General features: G+C 45.4%; 1 protein-coding gene across 1 annotated transcript in view; it reads left to right on the forward strand.

The window, feature by feature from the left end:
* Positions 1–1,019: 1,019 nt before the first annotated feature.
* The window catches only part of LOC144819477 (2'-5'-oligoadenylate synthase 1A-like), a 371,508-nt gene continuing 359,816 nt past the window's right edge, over positions 1,020–12,711 (forward strand). Inside the window, exon 1 of the mRNA XM_078677346.1 lies at positions 1,020–1,204. Coding sequence (XP_078533472.1) covers positions 1,046–1,204 — 159 coding nt within the window. The 5' untranslated portion in view covers positions 1,020–1,045. The remainder of the gene's footprint in view (positions 1,205–12,711) is intronic.

Here is a 12,711-nt window from a genome sequence, read left to right on the forward strand (position 1 = left end):
TGTAAAAAAAAAAAAAAATGATATTGCATGTCGAGTGCCCCTTGGCATTTTCGAGGACCCTCATTCTTAAAAGATGAGCAATGTTTGTTTTTGTGTTAGTAGGTGGCAGGTGGTTTTGCTCATTCATAAAATCCGGAATCTAGCGTGAAAACCCTGACTTGACTCTTCATGCACTTCATGCAAATGTTACATGTTTATTTTAAAGATGTATCTAAACTGCTGCATACTATGTCTTTGCTATTGTGTACTTGCAAGTTGCATTTTGTTAGTCATTGCACTGGGTGTGGTGCTGCTAAGCAGCTGCAGAGCCGGCTACTTTTATACAAGTCATGTATCCGGGATACAGAAACATTAACACAGCTCAGCTATCGGGCCCTTCCTTCAGAAGAGGAAAGACAAAGTGCATTTGCTGTACTGTAGCGAATGTCACAACATGGCGTCGATTCGCCAAGATCCACGAAAACTCGAGGAGCAGGTCCAACACTAAGTTAGTTCATTTCAAACTCTTCTGAAAGGTGAGACTGGCGAGGAGACAGGTTTCTTAGAACCTGCGGGCACGGAAAAGTGCCTCTACCCTTTCGTTAAATGTCTTGTAACTGTGCTGAGAAGTTCAGGTACTGTCTATTTCATATTAAACTGCAAGGTCTGACTGGCCTCTAGGGCAATCCGGCAGTGTCGGGTGGTCTGTTATGACAGATCCTTGTGTGGGCTGTTTTTCCTTTTGTTGTCATGGAGTCCGGTGTTTACTGTTGATCATTCTGATATTACCATTTTTTTTTGCTGTCTGCTTCGCTAATGGGGCTCATTTTTATTTTGGGACACAGGTCTATTTTTAGTCTCAGTCCGACCCTGATAAAGAGTACTGGACAGTACCTGCTCATTTAAAGCACTGGTTTGTGACTCATCATATTGATTATTTTAGATGAAAGGGAGCACGGGGCTAGATGACCCACTGTAGATAGTTTTATGTGTACATTATGTATAACCTTTATACTTTTTTATATGTATTCTGACAGGGTGAAGCTTTACTTTGGAATGGGAAACCATGTCGCCTGTTAAACTCTACACCTGCGAACAATGCGAGGCCCTTTTTGGAAGCCCCCTCGGTCTGAAGTTCCACTTCCGAGCTGCACATCTGGGCAACGTTTCTTGTGGTCAGTGTGGCACAGAGTTCGTCAAAGACAGCTTGAGGCAGCGAGAACAGGTACAGCTATTAGTTCTCTTCTCGACCGGTATGCTCGGAACAATCCTGTTTGATGATATTAGCTGGGTACCTTCTGACCTGGTCCAGAATTCATGACTCTTAAAATAATCAAGTTCATTTGCATAGTTAGTTAGAACCATTGCATACCATTCAACCCCAACCAAGGACATTCAATTCAATTCTTGCTTTATTTCGATTTTGGTTGGAAATCATAAAAGCGTGACAAAGAATAAACATACATATACATGGTTTAAATTAACATAGTTAAGTACAGTATAAAAAATGGAGCAATCTTTACAAGTTAAAAAACATAGAACGATTAACAACCAGCAGAATGAATTCATTAAAAAAATATGGCGTTGCTTATTGTAATAATAAATTTAAGACTGACTGCTATGCAAAGTACAGTCTAAGTTCATGCGGTGTCGAACAAGACATTTAAGAAAACTAGCCATTAAAAGAACCAACTGCTCTCCCTGTAACAGCTGTAAAAAAAGCAAAGCCGGACGACATTGTCTAAAACCATGGCGTTTTAAAAAAGGAACAAGCCATTTTTTCCTGATTTCACAATAAAATTTTCAAAAAAGAATAGTATGCAGGGTAGACTGAGGAGAGGTATTATCGCAGGGACAAGGCAGGAGTTCTTTGGCCCAATTATTTCTGGTGGGAAAAGTAACCATTCTATGGAAAAAGTTCAACCTAAACCGTACCAAAAGGTAGCGCTCATAGCTCGTACTGTTGTAGGTAAGGTACGGCTGCATAGTTGGTACTGACTGTATCAGCAAGGTATGGATGACGGAAGGTTTAGTGACCTCGCTCATCAATCTTAAATCTTCAAGATGTGCGAGGCATTTCTTTTTTAAGAGCTTCCTTGGTACCTCGCAGATTGAGGAGGGTTTATGATAGTATTGATCCCATCCCAGATCATGAAAAAACCTTGCTATATAACGCAACCATCTAGAATTCTTGGCGTTGTCCAAGGATATGCAGTCTAAAAGAATTAATTGAGTGAAGGTTGCTTTATCCGAGGTCCAAATCCTTCGCCATAATAACAGAGGTTCGATTTTGGCTAGGTCCATCACGTATGCAAGACCCAGCTCAGTGTGACAGGCAAAAGTAGCCGTGGTCCCAGGTACTGCGAGAAGGAACCTCAGAAAAGAATTTTCAACTCTCTGAATACTGTCCGTAGCCACAAAGCCCAAAAGACCAGCCCCATACAAAGCCACAGATAGGCATTTGGCTTTATAGATCGTGATGATTTCAGAGGGAGCTCTCTTTCCCAATTTCCTGGCAAATTTAACCAGTGCTGCTGTAGTTCTTAAAAAGAGCAAATTGTGTGTTTCCACTGCTAGTTTCCAGGAAAGTTTCTGATCTATTGTTATGCCCAGATATGAGTATTTTTGTGTTGTCGCTATTTTTTCCTTGTTAAGGTAGATACCCCTCATTTTATTTTTATTTTTATGGCCAGATCCTGCCCTCATAACAAAGGTTTTGCTGATGTTTATTTTCAGTTCTTTTGAAAAGACAAGGGGGAACCCAGTAGGTAACTGTGGACTATGGGTATCAAGTACTTTTAAGGAAACAAAGGGTCCTCAGCGTAGGAAATATATAAATCAATATATTATATAGACCACAATAGGCTACTATATATTTCTGTCCCGTGTCCAGCCGGACAGGGAATTTAATAATCAAGATAATTATTTGGAGGAAAAACGATACATTTCAACTATTATACAGTAGGGCACAGTCCTGTGCCGTATACGACAAATGGAAACGAGAAAGCAGTGAAGTGAAAGAATTTCAGGCAAACAAGTGAGCTAACAGGACACTGTTAGGAATCAAGATTGCCAGTGTATCCTGGAGTAACACACACATACAATAATTTTTCAGAATAAAGTGTATGTCTACTCAGAGGAGTCGACGTTTCGATCCCGCGCTCAAATTATAAAGGGATCATCTTCAGGACTAAAACAATTAATTTGCCTGAATCAAAGGAAGTTTGTACGCCAGGGCTTGGCAAGTTACGAGCCTTAAGATGAGGTGTTGAACCTTTTGGGGGCATCAAGTGCCTGGTCTCAAAACGATGTTGGCGGAACTCGTGGGTTAATACCACTGTCCGTTGGTCAGCTTACAGCGGGCATACGGTAGGTGTCTTCGCTCGCTGGGAGCGTCCAATACCAACGCTAGATGAGCAATTTGGGGGACGCTTGGATTTGGTAGATCTATGCTGCCGTGTGGGGTTCCGTGTGCTGCAGCGTGGTCCTGCTTTTCGGATGCGGGAAACGGAGGCAGAGGAGCCGTCGTTGGGAGGCGGTCAGTACGATGACAGATCCGCGAAGGGTCGGGAGATGTCCGGGTGCCGCGATAGGTTATGCGGTTACAGGGATGTTTATTTTCAGGTCCAGACCTGCCATAAATGTGGAGTATCTATCCAAGTTCTTTTGAAGTTCAAGTGGAGTACGAGCTAATACGACAGTGTCATCAGCATAGAGGAGTGCGGGAATTGGGCGATTGTTTACCATTGGGAGGTCCTGACACCCCTTCAGCATTCCTCTTTCCAACCCATTGGTGTATAATGTGAAGAGAAAGGGTGCCAGGACACACCCTTGCCTCACCCCTCTTTCTACTGAGAACTCTGCCGTCAGCTCCCCCCCAAGCCCATAGCGCACTTTTGCTGTGGCGTTTGAACAAAGTTCTCTCAGAAACTTTACTTCATTCGATGGTGCCCCCATATCCGTCAATAATGACCAAAGTTTGGAGTAAGAGACACAATCGAATGCGGACGATACATCCACATAGACCATGTACAGGTCTCCTCCTTTGATGAAAACATAATTGTCAATCAGGAGTGAGAGATTTAAAGCCTGTTCAATAGTCCCCAAACCCTGGCGAAACCCGTACTGGAGGTCTGAGATGATTCTGCCGTCATCTGCCCAATCTTGCAGTAGTTCTAAAATGACTCGACCAGCCACCTTACCAAGGGAGTCTAAAAGAGAGATTGGGCGATAACAGGTAACCGACCCCCGATCTCCTTTTTTGAAAATAGGAACTAGTACGGACCTCGACCATGATTCCATTAGACCTACATTACAAGTTGCGTTTAGGACTCTAGTTAAAAGGGGAATCCAGAGGTCCATATGGGCTTTGAACAGGTCGATGGGAACACCATCTGGCCCCGGTGCCTTCTCACATTTACTAAGTTTCAGAGCCTGTACAATTTGGTTCATTGTGAATTGTAAATCGATGGGATAGGGGCTGACTGAGTCATCCCGGAGGATGGAATCCTTGAATTTTGGGTCCTGAGGATTAAGAGGGTCCGGACTGCAAGAGAAAATCTTAGAAAAATGAAGGAACCAGTCCTTCTCCTCTATTGCTACCTCTAACTTTGGATGATTGGTATGATCTATTAAAAAGGGAGACTTGACTACTTGCCAAAAAGCAGCCGAATTTTTATGGGTGCAACTTTCATGCAGTTGTTCCCATAATTGGTTTTTTAGTTCATTTTTCCTTGTTTTCAATGCAAGATTATATTGCTTCTTTAAGTTTATTACCTCTTGTGGGTTTCTGACAGTCTTTCTCAAAGCAGTTTTTAAATTCGAGTAGGCAACCGTGCAGTCATGATTAAACCAGCCCTTTTTCTGTTTGGATTTATGTTTTAATTCAACCCACAAAGCTTCATTAATCGCTTTAATAATTATCTCAAAGTTAGTAATGATTTCTAGGTCTGTTGCGTCTGAAGCAAGGCATTTTGTAAAGGAAGAAAAGGCCCTTACTACCACTGACTTTGTTATTTCTGTGGGGTCTACTTTCTTCCATTTCAACGCGTATCCATTTAGTCTATTTAAAGCCATATTATTTTCTGCTAAAATGGAGCTAAAACCGCTCGATTGCTTATGGGACAGTGACATAGAAATACTAATCGGACAGTGATCACTTAGTGCTATTGCGTGTGTGGTGAACACTGCATCTACTGTCCTTTCTCCATTTGAGACTAAAATATAATCTATAACTGTTTGGTGCCCCCTCCCATGGAATGTAGGAGAAAGTGACAAGTCTGCCTTGTTCAAGTTGTTTGCTAGAACTAAGTCTAGCTCGAACAGGGTTTCGTTGAAGAGGTTACCTAGGGTTGAATGCCTAAAGTGTGTAATGGGATTCCCAAGTTCGTCTAGAATACCACAGATGTCATTTCTATCAAATAGGCATGGACCCAAATTAAATCCCCCCCCCCCAAATTGTTACCTCCTCCTTGATTGCCTTTCTTGCTTCTGTTAAAAGTATAGAGCGGATCAAGGCTCCCACATTCAATGCCTCGGCATCGGGCAAATTGTTATAGAAATTAACCATGAGGAAGCTATCCTTGGTGTTAAGACGTATCTTAAGAATCTGGAAATTAGGATCTAGTTTTATGGAGACTACTTCCAAAGTATTAAGAAGGTTTGAAACATAAATTGTTAAGCATCCCTTTGCTCTGCCTGAGAAGGATGGTTGGGCAGGTGAAAAATAGGTTTTAAAGCCCTCCATATGTATCACATCGCATGACCAGGTCTCCTGTAGTGCTATTATGTCGAATTTAGTGGTAAAAACCATCCATTCGTCATTAGTCACTTTGGAACGTTGGCCTGCCACATTTCAGAATAGAACTGAAAGACACTGTTTTTTCTCGCCCCTTTTTTGTCCCTCGTTATCTAGTGGCAGCCCAGTTTCGGGTTTGGAAATTAAGTCCTGTTCAAAGATGCAGGGTGAACAGGATTGATTCTGGCCCGCTGTCTTAGCCCCAGAATCATACACTCCGTGCTGCACACTACTTTTTTTTAAGTGCGGGACACATACGTAACCATTAGGTGGCGGTTCTGTGGTCATTGAAGAAACCTTATGTAGGCTGTCAACAGCAGCATTTCCTTTTCCCCCAGAATGCAGTCAGTCTACTCCCTCCAGGCCTGATAGGGCAGCATATCGATTGTAGACGGGAATAGAATGATCAGCCTGTTGTTGAAAAGGGAACCTAAAGTGGTCTTCCTGATTTTGAAATGGGGCCCTAAAACAGCCATCCTGATTATGAGATAGAGGCCCAGTGTGGTTACTCTGTAATGGAAACAGGGGCATAACATTGGTTACTGGGGTCACTAGTCCTCTGGGATAGAAATAGGTCAAATCATATGTGGTCATTGAGTTGCTGCTGTTTTGGGGAAACCAGTTTACAATGTGTCTAACAGCTCTGACATCTCTAAAATGTATTATTACAATGTCACCTGTTATATCCTTTGTTCTTTGCCCTAACCAGGGAAGGCGCCTGACATTTAAAATTTCGCCGTTTATATGTGGTGGTAATGGGCGATTCTGTCTGAGCCAAAATATAGTTTTATTTTTCAATTGGTAGTCAGCTTCTGTGCGACCCTCCTCTAAAGGTGGCACTCCAGTAAGAACCACCACATACGGAACAGCTTCCGGGGGCAGATCTACTTTGTGCCTCTTAGATGCAGTTAACCTCACAGGGTTTTCAAGACCATTCAGTTTAGGGGGATTTTGTTTTGGAACATTTATTGAAGGGTTAGGTTTTCTGCCTACTTGAGCCTCCTTTTCTTTATATTTTGTGTTTAACCCTGTTGTTTTAGGAGAGATTAATGTCGTCGGTTTTGTTTTAGCTACGTTAGTAATTGTTATCTCTTTTTGAGCGTTGGTATTAAGAGCTAAAACAGAACTTACGTGGGCTAATGTGGGCTTTGTTAGGTCCTTGGTTACCCCTTTAAGTTCCCCAATAACCTGTTCCAGATTATCCAGTTGTTGGGCTATTCTTTTTAGCCTCTCTGCTAGTGGGGATATAAGTGATTTAATTAGCTGTTCTATACTACCCACTAGATTGATATTGGATAAATCATTCGTTGGGACATGTGGAGGGGTATGTACTGCAGGTTTCGGAGAGGTATTGGATGAGAAGCTTTTTGAAATCCCAAAATTGAATATTTTTTGAGGACCGTTCCCCCTTTGTCTCCTTTTCTTCGGGGGAGGGCCTCGGACATGAGAGGTTTTCTTGCCTTTTGGAACAGACTTTAGTTGTGGTAACGGAGTGTCTGGCAAAACTTCAACCTCCAGGATTGAATTGCAAGGGGAGGCTGAAACACTTGTGGTCCGGACACTAGTTTCAGCTATACAAGGGGATCTATCCCGCAGAAGTAATGGGATACTATCACCTAAAGATACCTCACAGTCCTCCCTACCACTATGTATGCTTGGTACGGGTGAGATAGCGAACTGTAATGGGCCCAGAGACGAACGCTTATTCTTAATAAGTTCCACTGAGCGTCGTCTTTCGGCCCGTCGCTCTTCAAGTGCAATATCCCTATCAGCCTCTGTGGTGACCCTGATGACATAATTATCGAGTGTACCTCGATTAGTTCCTCCAACCGATAGAGACTTCTCTTTGGGGAGGGATGACGTCATAGTAATAGTCTCTGGTCAGTGTAAGGACAATGGGGACCTAGTTCAAGCACAATAAAACCTATGAAAGTAGTCTTAAGCAACTCACCAAAAATGCATTTGGAACAAGAAAGCAAAATAGAGTACTTTGCATGAGTTTACGGAATCCACAGTTATAGTTGAAATCCTTATCATATGTGAGAACACAACTGAAAAAGGGGGAGCCCAGCCCGGCCTCCTTCGGCCTCTGAGGGCCCGCCCTTTGCCCGGGCTTAGCCTGGCGCGCTCCCCCGCAGCGTGGTAAAGTCAACTAAATAGGTCGCGTGGTGGCCGGTGGGCGGGGCCGAGCAATAGACGCAGACCAGGTGTGCTAGGTCTTGCAGGGACTCCTGGATGACTGAGTCCCTGCGGCGTCCAGGCGTCCTGCTCCTTCTCCCCACAGCCGACAACACCGTCACACAGGCAGCAACAAAGCACCTCCCAGTGTCCAATCGACGCGAAGCGGCACCCGCGGAGCGGGTGCGGCGAGATGCAGCGTCGGACAGGCAGGCTAGCACGGGTAAGTTCAGGCGGCGTCCTCGGAGCAACAGCAAATCAAGGACATTAAAAAATGTAACAGCTGCTCAAAACAGTTCTTAAAAAACATTTACACTTTAACATTAAACAGTGCATTCTAGGTTTGTGTAAAATATCCTGCAATTAAAATACTATTACATAAGTCATTTCAGAATTAAGAGAAGTACCAATCATCTGTTTGCCTGAGTTGCGCCATGGTTAAATGATGGAACAATTTCTTGGGTATGGTTGTTGAAATCATGTTTTTAAACCCCTAGAGACAAACCACCAATCACAGTGAAAGAGTAGAAGTGCTTCAAGCGCACCAGTAATATTAGTTTCATTATGTGTAATCGTAGAGCAGGTTAATATCATTCAGGCAGTTGTGACTGCAAAATGGCCGTCCACTTTCTTACATAAAAGTGGTCAACAGATTTCACCAGGATCCAAAACAATGAGAAGCAAACACTGATGATCCAATCTGTGAAGCGTTCTTACCCATAGGATAATAAAGCCCTACACTCATATTGTAAAGAGAATATTACTATTTGATGGCTGCCTTCGGCCTTAGACACATCCTCCCCAGTGCATCTGCCAAGGGACCAGGTTTTTAGATGCAAATATCTGGAATCACAGATAACCTTGTGAATTGTTGTTTAGATCTTCTTTGTTCTCAGGCTTCGGATACATTTTCCTTGTGCTTCCTTCAGTACTGCTGGTGATTTTTAGTAAAAGCTGTATATGCTTCTTTTTTAAGTTTGACCCGTATGGCGGTTGTGCCATTCGGGGAGGACATATGTAGTCTTTACTTATTTTAATGGGGTTTTGTCAGCCTCAGAGCCATAGTCCATAGACTTGCAACATTGCAATCATGTCTTGGATTAGCGCACCGGAGCATTTTGGTTTCAATGTTTTTCTGTTGGCTTTTTAGATGTGTTCTTCATTGGAATGCATGAGGAACTATTTTACATTCTGTGAGCAGCTAGTAGCACTGGGGAGTTGACAACAGCATCTGAATAATGGACGTTACAGAAACAAAAGGGTAGCTTCACTTTCTGTGGCATGCGTTTTTCCAGTGCTTCTGTGCCTTTTGCTAACTAATTATAATCATGGCAATCACATCCATGCAGTATTCTACTACTGCATTATTGTTTTGCTATTACAAGATGGTTGCCTTGTTTTCGATCAGTTAGTGAGAACGTTCTGACAAATGCATCTCAAATGGATTTTACGGAGAAGAAACCCACAGTTTTCGGGGCTGGCTTGACAGCACAACTGCCTGCAAGGTGTGTTTTAACCAATTCTTTAAAATATAGCTTGAGCTTTGATTCCATCCAGAAGAATATTTCTCTCAAATGTCACGCTATTGGCTATTTGGTTTATCATTCCTCCATCCAGGATATGTTTCCTTTCAAATGAATAGGAAACAATGTTGCATCTGAAAAGTACATTCAATTATCATTCTGTTTCACACATTTAGTTGTTTAGCCCCTTTCTTTATTTGTATTTATTTATAAAGTTTTATATAGTGCAAACTTGACCCTTGAGGGTATCAGAGCACTTTACATTTAGAATTGTTGCGTTACAAGTTACATCAGATACAAAAGCAAATAAGGAACAGTACACATAAACAATGTTACAGTAATTCGAAGAGGGGAGGAAGGAGTAATAGCGGGGAGACGAGGACGAACAATGCCCAATGTCCGGCTGGGTAGGTGACAGTCAAGGGGTAAAACTAGGGCCAGACTCTTCATTAGCTGTCAAGCAGCTCCACTGGTCATGAGCCATGTTGCTCAGGTTTCAGCGTTCAGGAAAAAGCAGTTTTTAGTTTAATTGATTTGCAAAGGTTATATAGCGCTATCTAGACCTGGAAGTATCAGAGCGCATAACATGGGGAATGTTGCATTATAATATAGATCAAAAGGATTATAAAGCGCTGGCTAGACCCATAGGTATCAGAGCGCTATAGCAGAGGAAGAGTGCATTACAAATTACATCAGTTACAATGGCGTAGAAAGGTACAGTAAACCAACAACAAGTTTGAGAGAATATATAGGGAGAGGAGGAAGGAGCCATGGCAGGGAGACGAGGAAGAACTGTGTCCAAAGTCCGGAGAGACAAATAGAAAGGGAAAGGGAAAGGGGAGAGGTGGAGTGAGAGGGAAGAGGGGGAAAACATAAAGGAGATAAAGGGAAGGTCAGCCCAAAGACCGTGTGGGTAGGTGACGGCCAGGGAGATAATCCAAGGTCAGTCTCCTCTATAGCTTTCTAGGAAGCTCCAACGGGCATCGGTCAGAAAAATGGAAAGAAAGGAGACAAGGAAAAGGCAGAAACTGCAGAATACGCAGAGGGGGCGGGGGGAGGGAGAGACATTTAACAACTCGGGGCTTTGGGGTTAGGTAGCCTTTTTTTGATGCTGCGGTCTCCTCTTCAGCCAAGCATCTTCCAAGCTCTCCTATGTCCATCCGTCCATGCAGCTGTCTTGGTCATGGTGGCTGATTGGTAGTACAGGCAGTGTCCTAGAAATCTCCTTCCGGCGAGGGGGGGGGGGGCACGAGCTATTCTTCCCTCAGTGTATAAAACCCCAGCCAGGGACCAGGTCCTGTGTGCTCCTAATGATCGTGCTCATGCCCCAATATGGAATGTCGCATGTGACCCAAGACTCACTACTCCGATGGTGCCCTTCAGCAGACTACTGGGTATCAATACATTTAAGTCAGGGGCAACTGATGCTCTATGCACTCAGGCTATCTCGCCCCTCCGCATTTTATAAGATTATGTATTGTACATGAGTCAGTATTCATAGAGAAGAGTGGTCTAAAAATCTTCTTCTGATTCCTGAGTCCCTCGCTTGACCTTTTCCTGAATCAGGGGCAGTGGTCTCTTACTGTAGTTGTTGTGGAGGAGAGCTGATAGTACCTTCCTTAGATTGGAGTGTGAGTAATAATGAAGTTGGTAGTCTTTTCTTGTTTCCTATTCTTCTAGACCTCGATTCTATTGATGTTATGTGAAAATTAGGAACCTATCTCTGTAGTCCTCTTTCTATGTTTGCTGTGGGAGAGGGTAACTTAGAGTTCGGACATTTTGCTTATAGCGAGTAGCTCCACTCATTTCTTCTAGTCCTGTTTCTATGTATGTTATGAGAGATTTAGGTCCTATCTCCCTAGACCTCTTTCTATGTGTTAGAGCAGGGGTGCCCAAACCAGTCCTGGCGGGCCGTATCCATGCCAGATTTTTGGGATATCCCCATCTGGGGATCACGGTTCGATCCCCGGCACCGGCGGCAGATTAGCCCAGCACCAGGTGACTCTGGGAAATAGCTGGCGCCGCGGCTAGGGCGGCTGACTCCGGAATCTGGAGATTTTTTTATTTAAGGTTTTTGTAGAGCGCATAGTAACCCTCGAGCATCCCAGAGATCAGGGTTCGATCCCCGGCACCGGCCGCAGATTAGCCCAGCACCACGTGACTCTGGGAAATAGCTGGCGCCGCGGCTAGGGAGGCTGACTCCGGAATCTGGAGATCACGGTTCGATCCCCGGCACCGGCGGCAGATTAGCCCAGCACCAGGTGACTCTGGGAAATAGCTGGCGCCGCGGCTAGGGCGGCTGACTCCGGAATCTGGAGATTTTTTTATTTAAGGTTTTTGTAGAGCGCGTAGTAACCCTCGAGCATCCCAGAGATCAGGGTTCGATCCCCGGCACCGGCCGCAGATTAGCCCAGCACCACGTGACTCTGGGAAATAGCTGGCGCCGCGGCTAGGGCGGCTGACTCCGGAATCTGGGGATCACGGTTCGATCCCCGGCACCGGCGGCAGATTAGCCCAGCACCATGTGACTCTGGGCAATAGCTTGCTTAATCTTCCCAACGTCCCCTAGCGCCTAGAGACCCTTACGGGTGATTGTGCGCCTTACAAATGTGGATTATTATTATTATTTGGGCCGATTCCGATCCGGTTCGTAAAAGCACATCTGCCCGAATCTGTCGGACAACCACGTATGCCCGGGAGAGGACTGCCCGGGACCCGTGGAGCCCGTCCTGGTCACTCTGACCTGCCATCGGCCTGGAGAAGGGAGCGCCGGACGCCCGGGGGGAGGACTGCCCGGGACCCGTGGAGCCCGTCCTGGGCACTCTGACCTGCCGTCTGCCCGGGGAAGGGAGCCCCGGACGCCCGGGGGGAGGACTGCCCGGGACCCATGGAGCCCGTCCTGGGCACTCTGACCTGCCGACGGCCCGGGGAAGGGAGCCCCGGACGCCCGGGGGAGGACTGCCCGGGACCCGTGGAACTCGTCCTGGGCACTCTGACATGCCGCTGACCCGGGGAAGGGAACCCCGGACGCCCGGGAGCCGTGGAGCCCGTCCTGGGCACTCTGACAAGCCGTCGGACCGGGGAAGGGAGCCCCGGACGCCCGGGACCCTTGGAGCCTGTCCTGGGAACTCCGGCATGCCGTTGGCCCAGGGAAGGGAGTCCCAGATACCCGGGACCCGTGGAGCCCGTCATGGGCACTCTGACAAGCCGGTGTCCCGGGGAAGGGAGCCCCGG

The sequence above is a fragment of the Lissotriton helveticus genome, chromosome 2_1 (genome assembly GCF_964261635.1).
Source record: "Lissotriton helveticus chromosome 2_1, aLisHel1.1, whole genome shotgun sequence".
In the NCBI taxonomy this organism is placed as follows: Eukaryota; Metazoa; Chordata; class Amphibia; order Caudata; family Salamandridae; genus Lissotriton; species Lissotriton helveticus.